This window comes from Piliocolobus tephrosceles, chromosome X (assembly GCF_002776525.5).
Source record: "Piliocolobus tephrosceles isolate RC106 chromosome X, ASM277652v3, whole genome shotgun sequence".
NCBI lineage: Eukaryota > Metazoa > Chordata > Mammalia > Primates > Cercopithecidae > Piliocolobus > Piliocolobus tephrosceles.
Genome location: NC_045455.1, coordinates 68580078 through 68603438, shown reverse-complemented (window position 1 = coordinate 68603438; position 23361 = coordinate 68580078). Strand labels below are relative to the sequence as shown.

The following is a 23361-nucleotide window of genomic DNA, read 5'->3' as shown; positions in this document are numbered from 1 at the left end:
GATTAAATGTATGATGCAAAGTGAAGGTCATTTTTACGCTTTCTATGATCTTTCGTGCAGGAAGACTAAGAAGTGAAACATTGCTTGACCACATTCAACACAAATGGCTACAGTTACAAAATACTTTAGCAGAACTACAAAGAGGAACTATTCAGGAGTATTAGATATAGGGAAAGGTTTTTATAAACCTAGCATATGTAAACATCATCACCCTTATTTAAGGAATAACCTTTGATTCTGCCATTATTAAACTCCTTATCTGCAAATCTTAAAACAATTTCAAACAAAAGTTTCCATTACTAGAAATCAGAATTTTAATAAAGAACACTGTGTCATTTTTCAAGTTATACAGAGTGATATAATGTTAGGGTAAGTGGAATTCTATTCAAAACTACTCTGAGACTAGAAAGAAAATTAATCCAAGTATAGTAGATGGAAGGCACATTAGGAAAGAGAGAAATGTTGACTGACTACTGTTGAGTTGTCTTACGTAGCTATGGTAGTGAGTGTAACAGTTCCCGGTATCTGCTGCCAGACCCATTGATAGGAAAAGGAACTGGGATTTTGAAAGAAGACAAATATTCAGGAGATAGGTGTTAAAACTATCATTCCTAGGTCACAGGACACACTAATGAGAACAATACCAATTAAAATGAGAGGCTTTCTTTTAATACATCTTTGTAGATACTAACTTTGAAAATAAGATATTTAAAATAATTTTTTTATGTATTATTTTTAAAGTGTAATCAAAACGAACTAAAACAAAATTTTCTAGTTATAAACGAATCTCTTTTTGGATTTTATGTCAACTTATATGTTCCTATTTTAACTTTTAAATAGTTGTGTCTTTCCCCCTCCGTACATGAAAATAGACAAGAGGCTTATAACCAAAATCAGGCCTTGAAGACATAAGGAAATATTTTGGAACCCACAAATATGCACTTAAAAAGGAGCTGAAAGCTGTAAAAACATGTATATTTTCTTAGAGAAGAGTTCAGTTGCTATAGTTAGTACATTTCCCAGTGACACACTTAGCTATGATGGCGAGCTTCCTCTGCCAGGCCAAAGTTCAGGACCTTTGTGCATCTACAAAATTGTGAAAAAGCAGCCAGAATTTTAACCCCTGAGGCTAAGGCATTTCTTTTTTTTTTTTTTGAGATGGAGTCTCGGGGATGCTCTTCAGCTTTTCTTCAACAATTACATTTAGGAAATATCATCACACAATGCTGGATTGCCCAGAATGAAAAGGCATTCCATTTTTCCAAATGTGCTTCTTTATAAAGAGCTCATGCCTACCTCTAAAATCAAGTTAAGAATTTTTAAGAAATTTAAAATAAATTTCTTTGTCTTTATTGTAATTCGTAACATGCTTTTAACATGGCCATGCCCCGGGTAGGCATGATGGCTCATGTCTGTAACACCAGCACTATGGGAGGGCAAGGTGGGAGGATTGCTTGAGGCCAGGAGTTCAAGACGAGCCTGGGCAACATAGCAAGACCCCATCTTTACAAAAAAATCCAAAAATTAGCCAGGCATGGTGGCATGTGCCTGTAGTCTCAGCTGCTGGAGAGGCCAAGGTAATAGGATTGCTTGAGCCCAGAAGGTCAAAGCTGTAGTGAGCCATGATCATGCTACTGCACTCCAGCTTGGGCAACAGAGCAAGACCCTGTCTCAAAAAAAAAAAAAAAAAAAAAAAAATCTATGCCCAGTTTAAATGAGCTATGATCTGATGTATTTGCAGTACCTGCAAGGCCTCTCCAAACATAAGGGAAACTATAGCTTTGTAAAGAATACCACTACTCACTCTGGCATATTCGGTCTGGGCCAGCCGAGTATTCTAGTCTGCTGAAGTATATACCAAGCATCAACCACCTCATATCTAGAATAGTGGCCTGCAAAATGGGGCATACCTGGAAGTATGCAAGATCATCTTTTGGGGTACATAAAATAGAAGTTCTATTTATCTCGTTTTAATGTTTGCTTGGGGTATGTGTTTTATAATTTGTATACACGTACATATTTTTGTGGTACAGGCTTGGGAAAAAATTTACTCACAGGGATATATGATTTTTAAAGATTTGGAGACCACTGCTTTTTTGGCAGGGGGAGTTTTTTAAAATTGATATATCATAGTTATACATATTTTAGGGTACATGTGATGTTTTGATACATGTACACAATGTGTAATGATCAAATCAGGGTTATTGGGATATGTATCACCTCAAACGTTTATCTTTTCTTTGCATTGGGAACATTACAATTCTAGCTATTTTGAAATATGCGATAAATTATTGTTTACTGTAACTCCCTACAGTACTGTCAAATACTAGAATGAAGACCACTGCTTTTGCAAGGTCCTGAGCGCCATCAGTTTGACATTAGCATCATATGTATGGCAGCCACTTGCCAGCTTACCCAGTACCATCAATGCTGTTAACAGTTCTTCATCCTTTTTCCAGCTTCTACTCGAACACGAATGCAAAAGCAGAAAATGAATGATAGCATGGATACCTCAAACAAGGAAGAGAAATGAGGATCTCAGGACCTTGGTGGACACCGTGTACACCTCTGGATTCATTGTCTCTGACAGATGTGACTGTGTAACTTTCCCAGGTTCTCTTTATGGCCACATTTAATATCTTCAGTTCTTTTTGTGGATAAAAAGTGTGCAGATGCAATTGTTTGGGTGATTCCTAAGCCACTTGAAATGTTAGTCATTGTTATTTATACAAGATTGAAAAATCTTGTGTAAATCCTGCCATTTAAAAAATTGTAGCAGATTGTTTCCACTTCCAAAGTAAAATTGCTGTGCTTTATGGATAGTAAGAATGGCCCTAGAGTGGGAGTCCTGATAACCCATGCCTGTCTGACTACTTTGCCTTCTTTTGTAGCGTATATGTGATGTTTTCTCTTGTTTTTATTAATTTATATGTATATTTTTTTAATTTAACATGAACACCCTTAGCAAATGTGTCCTAACTTCCAAATGCAATTTGATTGACGGCCCATTCACCCAAATTATCCTGAACCCTTCTGCAAAAATGGATATTATTAGAAATTAGAAAAAAATTACTAATTTTACACATTAGATTGTATTTTACTATTGGAATCTGATATACTGTGTGCTTGTTTTATAAATTTTTGCTTTTAATTAAAGCTGGAAGCAAAGTATAAACACATGATACTATCATACTACTGACACAGATTTCATACCTCAGAACTTAAAAGAACTTACTGATTATTTTCTTCATCCAACTTACGTTTTTAAATGAGGATTATTGATAGTACTCTTGGTTTTTATACCATTCAGATCACTGAATTTATAAAGTACCCATCTAGTACTTGAAAAAGTAAAGTGCTCTACCAGATCTTAGATATAGAGGACCCTAACACAGTATATCCCAAGTGCACTTTCTAACGTTTCTGGGTCCTGAAGAATTAAGATACAAATTAATTTGACTCCATAAACAGACTGTTAACTGTAGGAGCCTTAATTTGTTTTTCATAGAGATTTGTCTAATTGCATCTCAAAATTATTCTGCCCTCCTTAATTTGGGAAGGTTTGTGTTTTCTCTGGAATGGTACATGTCTTCCATGTATCTTTTGAACTGGCAATTGTCTATCTTTTAATTTTTTTAAGTCAGTATGGTCTAACACTGGCATGTTCAAAGCCACATTATTTCTAGTCCAAAATTACAAGTAATCAAGGGTCATTATGGGTTAGGCATTAATGTTTCTATCTGATTTTGTGCAAAAGCTTCAAATTAAAACAGCTGCATTAGAAAAAGAGGCGCTTCTCCCCTCCCCTACACCTAAAGGTGTATTTAAACTATCTTGTGTGATTAACTTATTTAGAGATGCTGTAATTTAAAATAGGTGACATTTAAGGTAGCTCCAGCTAGCTTTTAGGAAAATCACTTTGTCTAACTCAGAATTATTTTTAAAAAGAAATCTGGTCTTGTTAGAAAACAAAATTTTATTTTGTGCTCAATTAAGTTTCAAACTTACTATTTTGACAGTTATTTTGATAACAATGGCACTAGAAAACTTTACTCCCTTTCATCATTAATTTCTGCATGAATATCATACAAATCAGTTAGTTTTTAGGTCAAAGGCTTACTATTTCTGGGTCTTTTGCTTCTAAGTTCACATTAGAATTAGTGCCAGAATTATAGGAACTTCAGAGATCGTGTACGGAGATTTCTTAAGTAATACTTCAGATATTATTGCTTTATTGCTTTTTTGTATTGGTTAAAACTGTACATTTAAAATTGCTATGTTACTATTTTCTACAATTAATAGTTTGTCTATTTTAAAATAAATTAGTTGTTAAGAGTCGTATTGGTCTGATGTTGTGTTCTTTGTATTAAGTATACTAGTGTTCTCCTCTCTATCTAGGAGAAGACAGAGAGAAGACAACTCTCCTAGTATCTCATCCATTCTCAGCCTTTAAGGGGCTCTATATGCTAGAGATTTCCAAATTTATTTCTTCAGCCCTGATCTTTTCACAGAGGACAAGGCTCTTATAGCCAACAGAACTCTTGATTCTACTCCCCTCTACCCAATGTCTCAAAATATAAACTAAAATCAAACAAAAATCTTTTTTTTTCTACCCTGGTCTTTCTCCATTTCACTTATCAAGTCAAAAACTTAGGAACCGTCTGTTAATTCTTGTCTGAACCACTGCTGAAGACTTGTAACTAGTCTCCCTGTTCCCTGTCTGTCTTTACTGTCAAACTCCATAAAGAACAAATATGGTTGTTTAAAAATATAAATTGATTGACATTGCTCCTCTACTTGAAGTACTTAACAGGAATTATAAAGCCCATCTTGTAGAATTTTCTCCTTGTCACTGTGCTTTAGCCACACTGAACCTTTTTCTTTAAAATACCAAGCCTATTCTTACCTTAGGCTTTTATATTTCTTCCTTCTTCTGCCTAGAATGCTCTTTTCCCACAATTTTGCAAGCCAGTTCCTTTCTGTCTTTCAGAATTCAGCTCAGAGGGCTTCCTTGACCACCAAGCTAAAATCATCACTTTGTATTGTATCATTGTCCTTCAAAAGTGCAACAGCATCCATCTATCACTATTTCCCACCATCTGAAATTGCCTTTCTTGTTACCTGTCTCCCCATTCCTAGCCACTCCCCACCCCAGATTGTAGCCATCAGCCTAGCTATTCTTTTTTTTTTTCTGAGATGGAGTCTTACCTTGTCACCCAGGCAGGCTGGAGTGCACTGGTGCGGTCTCCACTCACTGCAAGCTCCGCCTCCCGGGTTCATGCCATTCTTCTGCCTCAGCCTCCCGAGTAACTGGCACTACAGGCACCCGCCACTATGCCCGGCTAGTTTTTTGTATTTTTTGGTAGAGACGGGGTTTCACCGTGTTAGCCAGGATGGTCTCGATTTCCTGACCTCGTGATCCGCCCGCCTCGGTCTCCCAGAATGCTGTGATTACAGACGTGAGCCACCGCGCCCGGCCTAGCTATTCTTATTGACCACTTTAGATCTAGTACCTAGAAAGTCCATCTGTAGAGGAAAAAACAGAATATATGTTTTCCATATTTTTCCAAGTATGTGAAAACAAACAACACTCTCTTCCTCTTTTAAAATGCCATGTACTAGTATCTACCATATTCCAGGCACAGTTGTAAATGCTAGAGCTATAAAAATGAATAAATAAAACTAAAATCCCCATCCTTGCAGAACTGACTTTCTAGTTTCAGGCAAAGAGAGCAAACGAATGAATAAATGAGGAATACATAGTATGTGAGATTGTATTAAAGACTGTGGAGAAAAACAAAGCAAAGAGAAGGGCAAGGAAGGCTGGTAGGGAAAGGAGTTTTAAAATTTAGAAGAGAGTGGTCAGGGAAAGACTTGAGTGATATTTGGGCAAAGATCTGAAAGAGACAAGAGAGTGAGCCAGACACAAACAGGAGTCAAACATTCCACGGAGAGAGGGAGGAGTATGCCTGGTATGTCTGAGGAACAACTAGGAGGTCATAGGAAAATGGGCCTCAAGTATCTCTCTTCATCTAATGCAAAGTATAAAAGGCCTTTGTGTATATTACAAGTCTACAATCCTTTATCTGTAGTTTCAAAATTGAGAACACTTTAAAAGCCAAGTGATTCTGTGTGTTTTATGCCAAAAGTCATATGGCATCAGAACCATATGTAAACTGGCACAGAGCTATTTATAATCTTTATCATACTTGGAATAATCTCTTGGAATACTCACTGCAGAAATATTAATATGTTTGATTGGGAGCTAACCCAGACCCGCCTTAGGTGTTATGTATTATTTGGCATATGTACCATATTATCATTCTAAACTCCCCCAAAATTATGAAACCCATCTGGCACCAAGGGTTTCAGACAAGGGATTATCTTAAATGTATATGATTTCTCAAAAACATGGCAGATGAAATTCTTTCCTTCTGGAACAGCGACACGTTTGTTCCTGAAGGAAGCAAGGCAAAGTGTGCGGAGCAGGACAAGCAGCAAGCGTATCTCAACAGGCTGTATTTATGTCGGGCGGGGATCTTAAATGAAATGCAGTCTCAGGTCACATCCAAATCCAGCAGCCTAAACTACACTAAAAAATTTTGTCTGCATGGCAGAGAATTGTTCACTTCTAGAGATGAATTTAGTATTCCAATGAATAAATACTATAATAAAAGGGGCAAATTCAAATTAATATATTTACTTTTTTTTTTTTTTTTTTTTTTTTTTTGAGATGGAGTCTCACTCTTGTTGCCCAGGCTGGAGTGCAGTGGCACGATATTGGCTCACTGCAACCTCTACCTCCCGGGCTCAAGCCATTCTCCTGCCTCAGCCTCCCAAATAGCTGGGATTACAGGAGCGCACGACCATACCTGACTATTTTTTGTATTTTCAGTAGAGACTGGGTTTCGTCATGCTGACCAGGCTGGTCTCAAACTCCTGACCTCAGGTGATCCGCCAGCTTTGGCCTCCCAAAGTGTTGGGATTACAGGCGTGAACCACCGCACTTATTTACTTTTTCATTACAGCTTTCTAAAGGTACAAATGGCTGGGAGGAAACTAGTTATACTAGTTCTATTATCATCTGGATGATTTCATAGAAACTTGCTTTTAGAAGTATATTTTTGTTCCTCATTTTAGGGCCAATATAGTATACACAGCATAGGTAAAGTTTCAGTAGAATTTTCCTTTGGACTAAATAGATATTTTACAGGACAACTCAAACCTTGTCTCCAGAAATATTAAATTTCCACCATAGGTGTAGCTTCTTAAATAGAAATATATTATGGTAGCACTGTGTACTGTCTACATGAGATTAAAACAAGCTCTTTTAATACACAGTAAGCATAGTCATCCATTCTCAATACTTTTTTGTGTGTCCATTATCTTGGGACTATATATATTAGTACTGACATTTGACAGTTGTCATATTAAATAATGACAATATGAAAGGTTAAATTTATTACACAGACCAACCTCAGTTACTTCCTAAATACAAAATGTTATTTTTAACTGAATTTACTGAGAAAATTGGTAAGCTTTGTATTTCTATGTGTTTTGACAAAGGTTGAATTAAAAACAACAGTAAGATTTGATCTTTTCCTTTCTCTTCACAATTCTCCCAACTCTGTTGATGTAATAAAGGGGGGGGGGGGGTGCATAATAAGATAGTTAAGATTATATAGTTTGAAATTGCATCTTTTCATTATTCCTGGTTAAGAATCCAGCCTCTAAATAAAACTCTCCATGTTAAGGTCCAGAATGACTGGCAATTTACATGAATTATAACCTGAAGAACATACTGAACATTCTTAACCTTTGTTTTTTAAAACGAATTCATCTTCACAAACCTCTACCAGCAGATGAGGGCACTTCTTCATTCCTGTAAAATCTTAACCTTTCTCTGTGTAAATTAGTGGACAATTATTTTAGAAGCACTAAAACATTGACTTCCTTGTGTGAGCAAGAGAGGAAACAAAACTTTTGGGAAAATCTAAGATAAACTTGTGTAAAAAAAAAAAAAAGAATCCATTAATTTCTAAAGTAGTGTCCTTATGAAAATGTACCTTTTCTCTCACATATCACTAAGGTTCTTCAAACACTCATCTGTTAGAAGGAAAATTTTAAAAGGAGATCTTTTTCCTTCCCATAGGAATGTCAATGGCAAGCCTATCCTCAAAGACCAGAAAGGAAGCCTGTTTTTTCAGATAGATGTACCCACACCCAGGACTCATCTGTCATCTCTCAGATCTAAAACTAGCTCTTCTTTATTGTTTGGCGTCAGAAGTTTTAAGGGCTCAACCACTAATTCCCATTCTTGGCTGAACATCAAATTACGTGTGGAGCTTTTAAAATGTACTGAATTTGGGCAGGGCGTGGTGGCTCACGGCTGTAATCCCAGCACTTTGAGATGCCAGGGTGGTTGGATCACCTGAGGTCAGGAATTCAAGACCAGCCTGACCAGTATGGTGAAACCCTTTCTCTACTAAAGATACAAAAATGAGCTGGGCATGGTGGCGTGTGCCTGTAGTCTCAGCTACTTGGGAGGCTGAGACAAGAGAATCACTTGAACCTGGGAGGCAGAGGTTGCAGTGAGCCAATATCACACCACTGCATTCCAGCCTGGGTGACAGAGCGAGACTTGGTCTAAAAAAAAAAAAAAAAAAAAAAATGTACTTAATTTGGGCCAGGCATGGTGGTTTGTAATCCCAGAAATTTGGAAGGCTGGGGTGGGCGGATTGTGTGAATCCAGGAGTTCAAGACCAGCCTGGGCAACATGGTGAAACCCTGTCTTAAAAAGAAAAAAATTAGCCGAGCTTGGTGGCATGTGCCTGTAGTTCCAGCTACTTGGGAGGCTGAGGTAGGAGAATTACCTGAGCCTGGGAGGTAGAGGCTGCAGTGAGCCAATATCACACCACTGCACTCCAGCCTGGGTGACAGAGCAAGACCTTGTCTCAAAAAATAAAAATAAAAAAATGTGTATATAATACACACACACACACACATATATATATAAAACACATACACACACAGTGAATTAGAATCCTCGAATCTATATCCTGTGAAAGTCCCATGGATTGGCCAGGCGTGATAACAGTCCTTTATTGGGTATGTCTTTTGCAAATATTTTCTCCCAGTTTGTGGCTTGTCTTTTCATTCTCTTCGTTGGGTCACATCACTTGAGGTCAGGAGATTGAGACCAGCCTGGCCAACACAGTGAAACCCTGTCTCTATTAAAAATAAAAAAATTAGCCGGGCGTGGTGGCACATGCCTATAGTCCCAGCTAGTTGGGAGGCTGGGGCAGGAGAACTGCTTGAACCCGGGAGGCGGAGGTTGCAGCGAGCCGAGATCGCGCCACTGAACTCCAGCCTGCTGGGCGACAGAGCAACATTCTGTCTTTAAAAAAAAAATCCATAGATTATTCTGTTGTGTGCAGAGATAAGACGCATGCAAACTTACACAAAACAAAGCTTAGGGAGCAAAACAGGATAAGAGTCCAGAGTAACGACCTGTACTCTGGCAGTATGCCTACTGACCCATGGTGGAGCGTGTAAAGGGTAGTCCATTTTTCATCCCCAAGTAAACTCACCTGTTCCGCTTTGAGTGTTCCGATTTTTATATGACACGAGTTCACAAAAGAAAAAGGCACTGAGGAGCTTGAGAAGACCCTGTCAGAAATAAGAAAAAGGAAGACACTGTAAAGCTATAAAAGCCTAGTCAGCTATAGCTAGCACAGGAAGGTGAGGGAAAGAGACCAAAGAAACAAAGACTCTGGGTGTCTAATGGCCAGAAAGGATGCTATAGGTACTTGCCATGTTTGCATGTTTTTTTGTTGGATAAAATAACAAACTTATCAAAAAATGAAAACAAATGGTATAATGCTACTTTTAAAATAACAACAGAATAAAACTATATAGTTTTAAAAACAGGATTCTGATTTAGATCTAGAGACACTCAGACTCTTTGCCTCTACCAGATAAAGTCTGAAGAAAATGGTTAAGCAATTTGTTAAAGAGAAACTGTCCATTTAGTGTTGCTATAACAGAATAACTGAGGCTGGGTTAATTCGTAAATTGGAGGAATGTATTTGGCTCACGGTTCTGGTGACTGGAAGCTTCAAGATTGGGCAGCTGCATCTGCTGAGGACCTCGGGCTGCTTCAAGTCATGGTGGAAAGTCAAAGTGGGGCAGACGTGCACAAAGAGATCATGTGGTGAGAAACCAAGGTCGTTGAAATCCCCTTTTTTTAAGACAGAGTCTCATTCTGTCACCGGGCTAGAGTGCAGTGGCGCCAATCTCAGCTCACTGCAACCTCCACCTCCCAGGTTCAAGTGATTCTCCTGCCTCAGCCTCCCGAATAGCTGGGATTATAGGTGCCTGCCACTACGCCTGGCTAAATTTTTGTATTTTTTTTTTTTTTTTTTTTTTGAGATGGAATCTCCCTCTGTTGCCCAGGCTGGAGTGCAGTGGCGCAATCTCGTCTCACTGCAAGCTCCGCCTCCCGGGTTCAGGCCATTCTCCTGCCTCAGCCTCCCGAGTAGCTGGGGCTACAGGCGCCTGCAACCCGGCTAATTTTTTGTATTTTTAGTAGAGATGGGGTTTCACCATGTTAGCCAGGACTGTCTCGATCTCCTGACCTCGTGATCTGCCCGTCTCGGCCTCCCAAAGTGCTGGGGTTACAGGCTTGAGCCACCGCGCCTGGTCAATTTTTTGTATTTTTAATGGAGACGAGGTTTCACCATGTTGGCCAGGCTGGTCTTGAACTCCTGACCTCATGATTCACCCACCTTGGCTTCCCAAAGTGCTGGGATTACAGGTGTGAGCCACTGCGCCCAGCCTGAAATCCCTTGTATAACAACTCAGTCTTGGGAACTAATTCAGTCCCAAGAGAACCAGAACCCACTCTTGCTGGAGGGCATTAATCTATTCACAATGGATCTGCCCCCAGGACCCACAGACTTCCCAGTAGGCCCCACCTCCCAACACCACCACGGTGGGGATCAAATTTCAATATGAGTTTTGGCAAACGACAAACCACATCCAAATCACAGCAGAAATAATGGATTCAAAATGTGACCCAAAGAAGAGAATGAAAAGACAAGCCACAAACTGGGAGAAAATATTTGCAAAAGACATATCTGATAAAGGACTGTTACTCAAAATATACCATGAATTCAAAACAATTTTTAAAAAGATTTAAAAATTGGCTACCGATCTGAACAGACGCCTCATCAAAGAAGATATGCAGACAGCAAATAAGCACATGAAAACATACTCCACATCATGTTATCAGGGAAATGCAAATTAAAACAAGAATGAGAATACCCTGTTAGAATGGAACACTGACAACACCTAATGCTGGTGAGGATGTGGAACAACAAGAACTCTCATTCACTGCTCATGGACAGGAGAAATGGTACAGCCATTTTGACAGTTTCTAGAAAAAAAAAAAAAAAACCAACAAAACATATTCTTAACATATAATCCAGTAATCATGCTCCTTGGTATTTACCCAAAGTAGCTGAAAACTTATGTCCACACAAAAACCTGTACACAGATGTTGATAGTAACTTTATTCATAATAGCAACCAAGATGTCCTTCAGGAGGTGAATGGATAAACTGTGGTACATCCAGGCAATGGAGTATTATTCAGCACTAAAAAGAAATGAACTATCAAGCCACGAAAAGACTTGTGGAAACTTAATTGCATATTATTAAGTGAAAGAAGCCAATCGAAAAAGGCTATATACTGTATGATTCCAATGACACGACATTCTGGAAAAGGCAAAACTATGGATAGAGTAAAAAGATCCATGGCTGCCAGGAGTTGGGGCAAAGGAGGAAGGGATGAATAATCAGAGCTCGGAGGATTTTTAGGGCAATGAAACTACTCTGTATGATACAATAATGATGGACACAGGTCATCATACATTTGTCCAAATCCACAGAATGTGTACCACCAACAATGGACCCTAATGTAAACTATGGACTGTGGGTGATAAGGATGTGTCCAAGCAGGTTCATGAGGTATAACAAATGTCCCCCTCTGGTGGGGGTGTTGACAGCAGGGAAGGCTGTGCATGTGTAGGGACATGAGGCATAAGGGAAAACTGTGTTTTCTTCACAACTTTGCTGTGAACCTAAAACCGCTCTACAAAATAGTCTTCAAAAAAGTCACCTTGCCAATAAAGAGCAGACAAAGGCAATAATAGGAATAATAATTAGGTTGTTTATAAGCTATTTGTGCTCTAGGGTGGTTTTTACTATGAGACTTTATCTGAGTAACTGCTTTATGAGAGTATAATATATCCAACTGATTTATGTACATCTAAGATACATGAGGTTGACATTTTATAATTTTGCTGCTGTTTGGAGATAAAAAGAAACCCAACATGTTTGTTCTGTTATCTGCAAATAAGTACTTTATTATCAAATAGTTCAGCATCAGAACAAGAATTCTAATTCCAAAAGGGTTTTCTTTACATTACATGATATTGTGAGATACACGTTAGAAGAATCTGAGACTATGTTCCATTCCAGTTTCTCTTTTGCAATTAGTTAATTTGTTTTGATCTAAAAAGTATAAATTTATCTCATTCTTGTCCATGCTGTCCATGAAATGTAAGTATCAGTTCCTTCTCAGCTTCTCAGTGAGTGCTTTATAGTTACACTGGTGCCAGGTTAAGAGACCTATTTTATACTGACATGAAAGTCAACTACAAGAAAAGCACATTGTCATTTTCATTTACAGAGGCAAATCCCTCTTAACACAAAGAAAAGCAAAGGACTTTCCGTGATTATGTAAGGCAGATCAGCCCAGGAATTTCATTCAAAGATATTACTTCATACTCCATAATCCCATGTAAGAAATTAATGAACGACACCAAGTAAAAAGAAAATTAAAATTAGCCCTTGGGCCTCTGACAATTCAATTGCCAAGGCCTTTTGTGAATTCTAAACAATGTTTTAAATTAGCCACAATTTCTCAGAATGATATACCAGAATAATATGAACCTCAATAATTACAGGCTGTTTTAAGTTTATTTTGTGAACGTTATTCCTTCCCCCAGTATTCCACAACTAAAGTTGTTCTCAGATTTATAATACATTGAGTGCCTATTATACGCAAGGCACTGTGCTGAGTGCTGAAAATGTGGTAAGGACAGCACTCCTTGTCAAGCTATCTATGCTGTATCAGCTAGCTGAATAATGGAACATTTGGGCCAGAATAGCATATACTGAGACCAGGGTACCAAAGGCGTCCAACTTAAGTGATTCAAAAGAGGAAATGGTAAATAAGATATTTCCATTTTTTTTCTTTGACCTTAATCACATCTGATCAGAACATTCAATGCTTTCTACATAAACTCTGGATTTAGGCAGACAAAGACCACTTACCACCATCCTTCTTTTGACAGATACAAGTACTCAGCCAAATGTAGCTCATCATACATACTATTAATTAAAGAGAAGTGATTCATCTCTGGCTTTTGCAGGGGAAATGGAAAGCCTCAAAAACTCCTCTCCTGCAGATGGGATCAATTTTTAAAGGCTCCAACTCTGCTTGCTTTGCTGATAAAGTTCTTCAGGAGATCATGATCCATTTCTGCAAAACCTGAAGTTTGTGTGACTACAGTCAGATGGTTTATGCAAAACCTGAAGCAGAATTCTTCTAAATCCTAGGAACAACAACAAAGATCATTTAATAAATTTATATTTCCTAATTCAATGCAGCGTAGCATGAAAATTGCTAAAACACGTTAGGCAAGGAAAAAGAATTTGACAGCCAAGTGGAGGAAATGATGGTATGGTAATACCTAAAGAATAGTCATAAAAAGTGTAACAAATATGAATCATCTATGCTTGTAAAAATTTAAATAGCACAGAGTAACATTCAAGTTCCTCCGCACTAACCTAGGTAAAGAATCTCACTTTTTCTTTCTAGAGATAGGCAAGTGAGTGTGTGAATTCTTTGGTAACTTTGTCTAGTGACAATATTTGCAACTGTTGATTTCACTTTCAATAATTGTTAAAAGCCCTATACTCCTATTTTATATTTATATCAGGGTCTTTAAGTATGTCTGTCTGTAAAGAGTTGGTGGAACAAAAAGGTAAGCCATAAAAAGCAGTAATGCCAGGAAATTGCTGCTCTGAAGTCATTAACAGGTCACTGCGTTTTGCCTTTATGAGACGACACAGGATGGGATGAATGGATTTGATCACACTACATATGCCTTCAATAATCTCAACTGGGAAAATGCTTTAAAGAAATCATGACTTCTAAGGCTCTGGTAAGAGAGACCCGACAGATTGGTGTTTTCTGGCTTACTGTAATGCACTCTGGGCCAAAGAATAATGTTGTAATAATTTGCTTGATTAGAACTATAACTTGAAAATCAGAATCAGGCTGACCAGATGCTTTTTGGCCCTGGAGAAGTGAGGGCAGGCTGCTGAGACCTCCGATGTGCCTCAAACCCTGGGCTACTTGGCCCAGGACAAGATGCCGCTAGGCGGTGGTCAATTTTTAACTTTCCTCTCCAAGCTACTGTAGGTAATTTATAAAAAATTTAAAAAAATTTTTTTAAAAAGCCCCAAACACTTTCTAAGCAATTACATATGCACATTACACACGATAGCCTTTTCTTCTTTAGACATATAAATTATAGTAAATGCTGAAGATGGAAAAAATAGAAAAAAATAGCAATGCTGATAGCCTTGCCAATGTACACATAAACCGACGGGTACATTTTCTTTTAAGAAAAGAAAGAAACTATACTAGGAAAATGCTTATTTCACGCCTGAACATAACCGAGCAGGCTGTTGGTACTACACAAGCAATATGATGTGTCTCTGTTCCAGGTAAGCCCTCAGTGATACACAGGGAAAATTCACGCACCCACTTGTCATCACAGCATACTATACATAAAAATGTGCTTCACTGACACACGCTGACTAGCCAAGGATCCATTTAAAATTATGTGCTGTTGCTTAAGTGTTTAGAAATGGCATTTTTGCCTATAGCACATCAAAGTGAAACCAGAGAGAGATGCATCATCTCTTCGGCTGAACTCTACAGAGAGGAATGGAGAAATTCATACCTACACCACACACATTGGAATGTGTCTGAGTTAGGGGGAGGCGCAGTTTGACGCCTCACAGATCTGGACAGCAGCGGGAAAATTGCTAATTAATGGGAGAATGAAAAAGCCCTAAAAAGTTATCACTTGGATCCATGCTCCTTTACTTTATTCTAGAGTGGGATTTTCCCCTAAACATTAAATTAAGGACAGGACTTGGAAAGAGTGCCTGTGAGTCTAAGAATTCAATAAATTGGCATGGGGGGTACTGGTTATAAGGGAATTCTGTTCATATAAAACAAGGCCCCCATTATTTTTCAGTTAAAGAATTGTAGTCTATTTTGAATGCTACCACTCCTTGTGGCTTTATGTTCAAAGTGGGGCCTTCTGTTCTGTCCTGAAGTCCTACCACACTCTCCTAGTTTGCTCATTTTCCTATAGGACTCCCATACTTCTCCCCGTAAGCCTGACATCTCCCCTCTCATCCTCATCCTCAGCTGACATGACTTCCTGTTTCACTGAGAACCAGAATCACTTGAAAAGAACCTCCACAAGCCCTCCCCACCACGTCTGGTTGCCTATTACAGAGAGGCCTGTGGATGCAATCTTCTCTGGATCAACGATCCAAGACCCTATAGAAAGCAGAGCCCTTGCTCTGTCACTAGATCCCACTGCTCCACCTACTCAGGGGCCCTGCTCTAGCAAGTGTCCCCTGCATCACTGGCTTGTTCCCCTTCACTGAGTCATTTGCATCATTAGACAAGCTTCCGTTTCCTACATCTTAAAAAAGTAAAGATGTTTTACCTCAAATGCGCCCAAACCTCTTCCTTTTTATCTTTATAACAAAATTACCATGAAAACCTGCCTCTATTCCCCATCTTCAGTTCCTCTACTTCTACGTTCCGATCAGACTCCCCGCTTCACTGCGCTAAAACTGCTTGCCAAGGCCCCCCAGGCGTTCCCATCGGCAAACCCACTGGTCAGTTCTCAGCTCTCCCCGCAGACCCGCCAGCAGCATCTGGTGTGGTTCGGACTTCTTCCTTCCTGTTTCGCTTTCTTTCCCAGCCTCCAGGAAACGGTCTGCTGGTTTCTCTCTTCCGTTACTGCTCACTCCTCTTCAGTCTCCTTTGCTGGTGTCTCCTTATCTCCTGTAAGCACGGAGTGCTCAGGACTTAATCCTCAAACCTGTCTCATGTCACTGCCTCATAGCTTTGACTTCAGTACATTTCTCTCTGACTTCCAGGCTTGCTTATCCAATTTGCTTATTAGACATTTCCATTTGGATGTCTAACAGACATCACATACTTCTCATATTCAAAACCAAATTCCTTATATTTCCCCCAAAATGTTGCTCCTATCTTCTCTAGCTCAATAAATGCCACTTTCATCCTTACAGCTGCTGAGGCCCAGAACCTCCTCAGTCATCTTTTTTCTTTCCTCACATCTAATCCATCCGTACATCCTGTTGGCTCTACTTTCAAAACGCATTCAAAATCTTAACCACTTTTACCATCCCCACAGGTGATAACTTGGACCAATCCACCATCATCACTTACTGGATTATACAGCCTGCTAAGTACTCTCCTTCCCCTAAACACTCTCTCTCTCTCTCTCTCCCCTCCCCCAACACAGCAGCCAGGAGGATTACTTTCAAATGCCCATCAGATCATATCTGCTCCTCTCCAAACCCTCTGATAGCCACTCACCTTGGAACTCTGATTCCTGAAACCTGCCTATGGGCTCTGCGGGCCCTGCCTCCTCCCACACACGCCACTGTGCACCTCCACCGCACCATCTCGCTACCTCGTCAGCTACTTCCCTCCCCACTGTGCTCCATCCACACCGGCTTGCTTTTCCCCGAACACACCACCCACACCTCCTTCAGGTCTCTGCTTGAGTCGCCTGCTCAGTGATGTCTTGCCTCCCTGACCACTGTATTTAAAATTTCAACTTTCCTCTCAGGAGGGCATTCCCTAGGCTGTCTTCCCTGGCTTACTTCTTTCCGTATCACTTGTCACCATCTGACATACTAAATATATCCTAGTCATTTATTGATCACCCGTCTCCCCTCACCAGAAATTCCCACAAGGGCAGAGATTTTGGTTTGTTTTGTTCATCTGCAGTACCCCAGTGCCTAGGGCAGTGCCGGGCATGTAACAGGCACTCAGTGAATATCTGTTGAATCTATGTGTAAATACTCCTGATTTCAAAATACTGAGTACGATGGAGAATTGTAGTTAAACATGCGGTTTTAAAATTTGCTCAATCTTGGATGTAATCCAGTTTTGCAGCTTACTAGTTTACGCAGATTACTTAATCTCCCCAAGCTTCAGTTTTCTCATGTATAAACTGGATCTAATATAATAATGCCTACGTCTTACAAGGTTGTTTTGAGGAGTAAATGAAATATGAACTGTGCTTAGAATAATCCCTGGCTCACATGAATTATATACTAAGTGACAGTCCAGCATGAGGGATAATAATTTGCGGAAAGAGCCCATTTCTTGCTTATTTGAGCTAGGCAAATCAAACACGGCACTGTTCCTTATTTACAAAAGCTTGTATTTTACATTAAGTATATATACAGTCTATTTTACTTGTAGTCTATTATAGTAATTTAGGGTACAACAATTAGCTGGACAGGCTGTGGTAAAACAGTGCATCTCTACAGGCAAAACTGAACATCCATGAAAGGAGTATTTAATAAGTACCTACTATGTGTCGGACACCATCCTAGGCACTGGGGATACGGTTGTGAGCAAAACAAAGTCCCCGCCATGCCTCAAAGAGGTTACTTTCTAGAAAACAGAGAGCTGGAAGGTAGCTTAAAAAGTACCTTAAAAAAGTACCTAATTTTAAAAAGTATTAAAAATGAAGCCTGATTCAGATGCAAACACCACGTGGCGCCATCTTGACATCTGAGATGGCCCTCCATCACCATGGTTCATCACAGTGACGCTAAACAACAGACTAGGAAAAGTGCATGGATTTTGTTTGCCCATGAAACATTCTGTGTTGTAAGTCCCCAATATGTTATTGCCTTGATACAAAACATTCACTGTGCTTTTAAATGTCAATGTTTTGAAGTAGCATTTTTTTTTAAATGTTAAGTGAAAAAAAATCTAGGTTTCAAGTATTTACAAATACATAATGTGACATAAAACAAAAACTCAGAAGCTGCTATATGAAAGTGCTACTGTTCTCTAGTTGATGAGTCATTACCTTCCTCACACTTTTTGTCTTTTACAAATTTTCTTTAACAAGCATAGTATTATTTACATAAACAGAAAAAAAGTTATAACCTTTCATCTATTAAAATGTCTCTGTTTTTTTGACCAAAGGAGAGGATATCCTTATACCAAAAGGAAATTGACTTGAAGATGTTATGGCCTGTTTCCTAAAGATTTGGTTCTAAGATTGGTTTTCTTTCCTTTCTTTATTATCATAACAATACATGGTGACTGTAAAAGTTCAAAAAAAATAAGCAAAGAGAAGAAAATAAAAATCATCCACAATCCCACCATTCAATGATAACCACTAAGCATAGTTTTCAGTCTTTTTTTCTATGTAGATAATGACTTTAGTTTTTTATTCAGCTAGTTATACCTTTTTAAAAAATAAAAACAGGATAATAGTTTTTCACTTAGTGATATATCTTGAATAGCTGCATAATTTCTTGATATTAACATTTTATAAACAAGCCTCCACTATTCACACTAACCTTTTTCTAATTTTTCAAAATTATAAACTGCTGCAGTAAACACCTTTGAAGCTAAGTCTTTGTCCAAATCCATGATTACTTCCTCAAGATAAATACTTATGAGTGAATTCCTTGAAGAATTGTGTCTTTAATTTAAGGTGTTTAACACATATTATACCAAGTTGTTCTCCATATCAATTTGTACTCTCATCAGTAGTTTAGGAGAACACCATTATTCTGATCTTATACATTGTCTCCAAAACAATGTATTCCTGCTTTGACAGGTGAAAAGCCATACCTTGTTTTCATTTATGTTTTTTGTCTGTTTATAGAGCCATTTGTTCTTTGGTCCATTTCTTTCAACCAAACTTTTCCTATTCTCTTTTTGTTTTTCACTCTGGTAAACAGACTTCATTATATGTTGCAAATATTTTTCCCAGTGTCTCACTACTTTCTAATTTTCTCTATGGTATTTTTACGTGGATAAAAGTTTCTTATCTTTTTAAATCGGAGCTATAAATCCTTTCCTTTATGGCTTCTGCCTTTGATGTCCACCCCAACGTTATATAAATACTCACTTATATGTTGTCTAGTACTCTTGTTATTTCTTTTTTAAAAAAAAAATTCAATCTTTCCTCTATCCAGACTTTATTTTAGTTTAAGGTATGAGGCAGGCACCTCGGTTCCGTTTCTGCAGGAGGCCAGCTGCTGGAAGCAGGCTTCCTTACCTGGGCGTCATACTTCACTGCAGCCGAGAGCAGAGCGATGGCGTTCTCCTCGCAGATGCCTTGCTTGATAGTTTGTTGGCAGAGCTTTTTCAGACGATTTTCTCTATAAAATGTAGCCAAGTCTAGCAGTCCTGTTGGAAAGAGGTGTTTATTAGGGGGAGTGATTTCAAGCATCCTGATTTACACTCACTCACTCAGCCACTCAGAGATGATTTTGACAGCATTTTGGATATAATCCTCAGTGAAGCGCTGCGTAGACTGATGCTGACTGACACTTACACTGCAGTGTGGGGCTCTACCCAGGATGACAGCCAAGCTGAGCAAATATGATACACAAATCATTAGCTGTTGAAAAACAGGAGCACAGGGAGAATAGCTTGAACAATTTTTTCCTAGGAAAAAAAGAAAAAGCATGTGCACCTTGAACGACCCCTTCCCCTGCAATCTCAATGTCAGCTTCTCCTGGGCCATTCCCAGGAGCACACACACATGCTGTAAGAGTGCCCGCCGGGAAAAGAAAGAAAACAAAAGAGAAGAAAAGAAGAGGAAGGGGAGGCGAGGGGATGTGAAGAGAGGGGAAGGGAGGGGAGGGGAGGGGAGGGGAGGGGAAGAGGGGGAGGGGAGGGGAGGGGAGAGGAGGGGAGACCCTTTCATGGACATGTGTCTTCCTCCTGTTACCCTATCCCACTGCTCCTCCCTACAGCAAAACTCCTAGACAGAGCTGTCTGTATCTGCTGTCTCCATTTTCCCACCTCCCATTCTGACCTCAAGCCATTACAAGCAGAATCCCATCCCCACCCCTACTGCAATCACACCTGGGGCGGTCACAGTGGATTCCAGGGTGCCATGTTCTCCGGTTTCCTCTTACTTGACATTTACACAGCATTTGCTATGATTGATAATGCTCTCCTTAGGGCACTCTGTCACCTGCTTGCATTTTTCTTCTCTTTAATTAGTTGCTCCTCAGTTCTCTAGGCTGAATCATTTTTCCTGACTTCCAAATGTTTGAGTGCCCCAGGGTTACATTTTCAGATACTTTTCTCACTTACTTCCCAGAACTCCAGCCCCAGGGTTTTAAATATCATCTATATATGCAGGTGAGTCCTGTTATATTACCTGTCACCTATTTTCAAGTAATTCAATGTAGACTGGGTGAGGTGATATATGTAAATTAATTTTATTCTACCCCAAGGAATGATAGGAAGTACTCTAATTGAAGCAGTCAATTAGCATCTGAAAGACTCTATTTGTTTTTCTGAATCTTCATTAGAGGATTTGTAATTAGCATAAAGAATGTCAGAATTAGTTTGTCATTGGTGAAATGAGTGGAAGCCAGGATCAAAAGGTTAGCTGAATCCGGCTACTAGAATACTGTCATGTCCACCTCAAGCTAACTTTTCATGCAAGGTGCTTAATAGAGTATATGAAGTATAGAGAGCTGGGATTTCATCTATTTTACAATATTAATTGTTTTTGTGTCTGCCTGCTAATAAATCTTGTGCATGTGGTAGACTTTGGTTGGAAATTTGCTTTTTTAATAACAAATACTATCAGTTACAGAGGAAAGCCGATAGCCCACTGGAGGACACTGAGATCTTGAGAGTTGTGAATGGCTTCATTGTTTTTGGCCCCAAGCTTCAGACTCGCACCTGCAAGCGGCACTGCCCTAGGAGAGGACTCTGCCCCAAGCGCCGGCTCTGCACCTCCTCCACGCACACCCTCAGCACAGGGTGGCCAAGGAGCCACATGCCCACTTCTAGACCATACTTTGGGTACCTGGGAACCTGGGACCGCTGCATAATTGGCCCTGAGGCCACATGTGTGGGTATTTCCTCCCTTAGACCCCACCACCAATGTGCAGATCCCCTGGCCCAAAAGGGTAACCTGGGTTGGGGGTGGATAGAGCGTGGAATGCAAGCTAGGGTGCTCACACACCCTTCTGCCGGAGGAGGGGTCTGTCCTGCCTGTGCCACTGGGTTCTGGCACAGAACTCCAAGGAGTCCAGCAACTCTAAATGCCAACTAAAACTGAAACCTGTCCTTTCAGTTCTTAATGAAATTACATTTTTCAAGGAGTGAGGATTGCACATATTTTATTTGAAGTTCATTAGCTTGACATATAACTTTAAATTTTTAGCCATATGGAACATAGGTCTCCATTTAGAGTCTTGGCCAGAGCCCTGCAAATGTTAGGGGTGGGCCTATAAAAAACTGCCACTTGGGGCCAGGCGCAGTGGCTCACGCCTGTAATCCCAGCACTTTGGGAGGCCAAGGCGGGTGGATCACCTGAGGTCGGGAGTTCGAGATCAGCCTGGCCAACATGGAGAAACCCTTTCTCTACTAAAAATACAAAATTAGCCAGGCATGGTGGCACATGCCTGTAATCCCAGCTACTCAGGAGGCTGAGGCAGGAGAATCACTTGAACCCGGGAGGCGGAGGTTGCGGTGAGCCGAGATGGTGCCATTGCACTCTAGCCCGGGCAGCAAGAGTGAAACTCGGTCTCAAACAAATATGACCGCTTGGGTATCTAACGGGAAGCTCAAACTCCTTTGACTTTCAAAGTCCAGAGCAAGCCTGTTGTTCTCCATCTTCCTCACCTCAGTGAATAGGACTTCCACTAAGGCAGCTACCCAGGCCAAGTACCTCAGTGGAGCCATCCTTCTCTCTCAACTCACACCTCTCATCCCATCTATCAACAAATCCCATCAGCAACCTCTTAAAAATATTATCTAGAATCTGATCTCTTTCCACACTTCCACTGCTATACAACCCCAACCCAGGAGACCATCATCTCTCACCTGAACCAATATAATAACTGATGTTTTAAACACAGATCACATCTCTCCTGTGGCAGAAGCCGCTAGCTGCCTCTCTCCCAACCCCTACCCCAACACACACACTCTCTCTCTCTCACATCCATTCTTCCTTTCTACTGAAACCACAGAATTGTTAGCTGAGCTCCGGCCGTCTGGAAATGCCCACTTTCCCAGCTCCTAAGCCGCCTGGCACAGACTTGATTGACTCGGGCCCACAGTCTGAAATAAGTGGAATTCCCGGGCCCTGCTGGTGGAGACACTGGGATCTGCTGCGTGGCCCTCGGTCTCCGGCCCTTCCTCCATGCTGCTGCCTGCAGTGCTCCACAGTGGTGATGATTTGATCCTTCTCTCTCTTATCTGTCCAGTCAACCTTTGCATAAAGTAGTAACAAGGGAAATGTGTTTGGATTCAACACACACAAAAAGAAATACTTCTATAATTACCCTCACAGCAACTTTCTTTTAGGTTCTATAGAAACCACCTTGTCAGTTCCTCAACATTTTGCCAAGTTTTCGGAAGTCTTTGGCAATTACCTACTGCCTCCTCAGGAGAAAGGCTGATGCTGTCTGTGTACAGGTATTCCAGGAAGGCCCGGTAAACAGGATATGAAAATTCACTCATTTCTACAATATCATCCTCGTTATCTTCCAACGACGAACGAAAATGCTCACATCTGAAGGAAGAAAGCAGCATGTCAGGTCCTAGCTTCCCGGCCAGGACAGACGGCCTCTGTGAGGAGCACGTCCTTCTCTCGAAGGTGCACGCTGGCACGTGCCTGCTGTGGCTCCTCACTTTCTTTGCTGGCCTGGGTTTTCAAACAATCATTTATTCGGTAAGGCCGTACATGCAAACCTGCTGCCACGGGTGGCCCGGGAAGCAGCCCCAATGGCCGTGCTAATGGGGACAGAGCTGGACTCCCTGGCATCCCTCTCACACCACAACCACTGTCAGCATTTAGAGAAAGCAGTGGGTTTATTTTTATAAAATCTAAGTAATTCTGTTTCCTCACTCCATCATGGGTTGAATGATGTCCTCTAAA

General features: G+C 40.2%; 2 protein-coding genes across 13 annotated transcripts in view; one reads left to right on the top strand and one right to left on the bottom strand.

The window, feature by feature from the left end:
- RB1 (RB transcriptional corepressor 1) overlaps nt 1–4338 on the top strand; it is a 174359-nt gene extending 170021 nt beyond the window's left edge. The window contains exon 27 of the mRNA XM_023187397.1: nt 2460–4338. Coding sequence (XP_023043165.1) covers nt 2460–2533 — 74 coding nt within the window. The 3' untranslated portion in view covers nt 2534–4338. The remainder of the gene's footprint in view (nt 1–2459) is intronic.
- Nucleotides 4339–12400: 8062 nt separating this feature from the next.
- RCBTB2 (RCC1 and BTB domain containing protein 2) overlaps nt 12401–23361 on the bottom strand; it is a 45391-nt gene continuing 34430 nt past the window's right edge. For 6 of the 12 annotated variants that reach the window (XM_023187305.2, XM_023187302.2, XM_023187301.1 and 3 more), the window contains 3 exons: nt 22856–22995; nt 19507–19637; nt 13241–13680 (listed from right to left, as the gene is read on the bottom strand). In XM_023187305.2, coding sequence (XP_023043073.1) covers nt 13540–13680; nt 19507–19637; nt 22856–22995 — 412 coding nt within the window. In that variant the 3' untranslated portion in view covers nt 13241–13539. Of the gene's footprint in view, nt 13681–16055; nt 16227–19506; nt 19638–22855; nt 22996–23361 lie in introns of all 12 variants that reach the window. The other 6 variants (XM_023187300.1, XM_023187297.1, XM_023187304.1 and 3 more) reach the window with 3 other exon arrangements.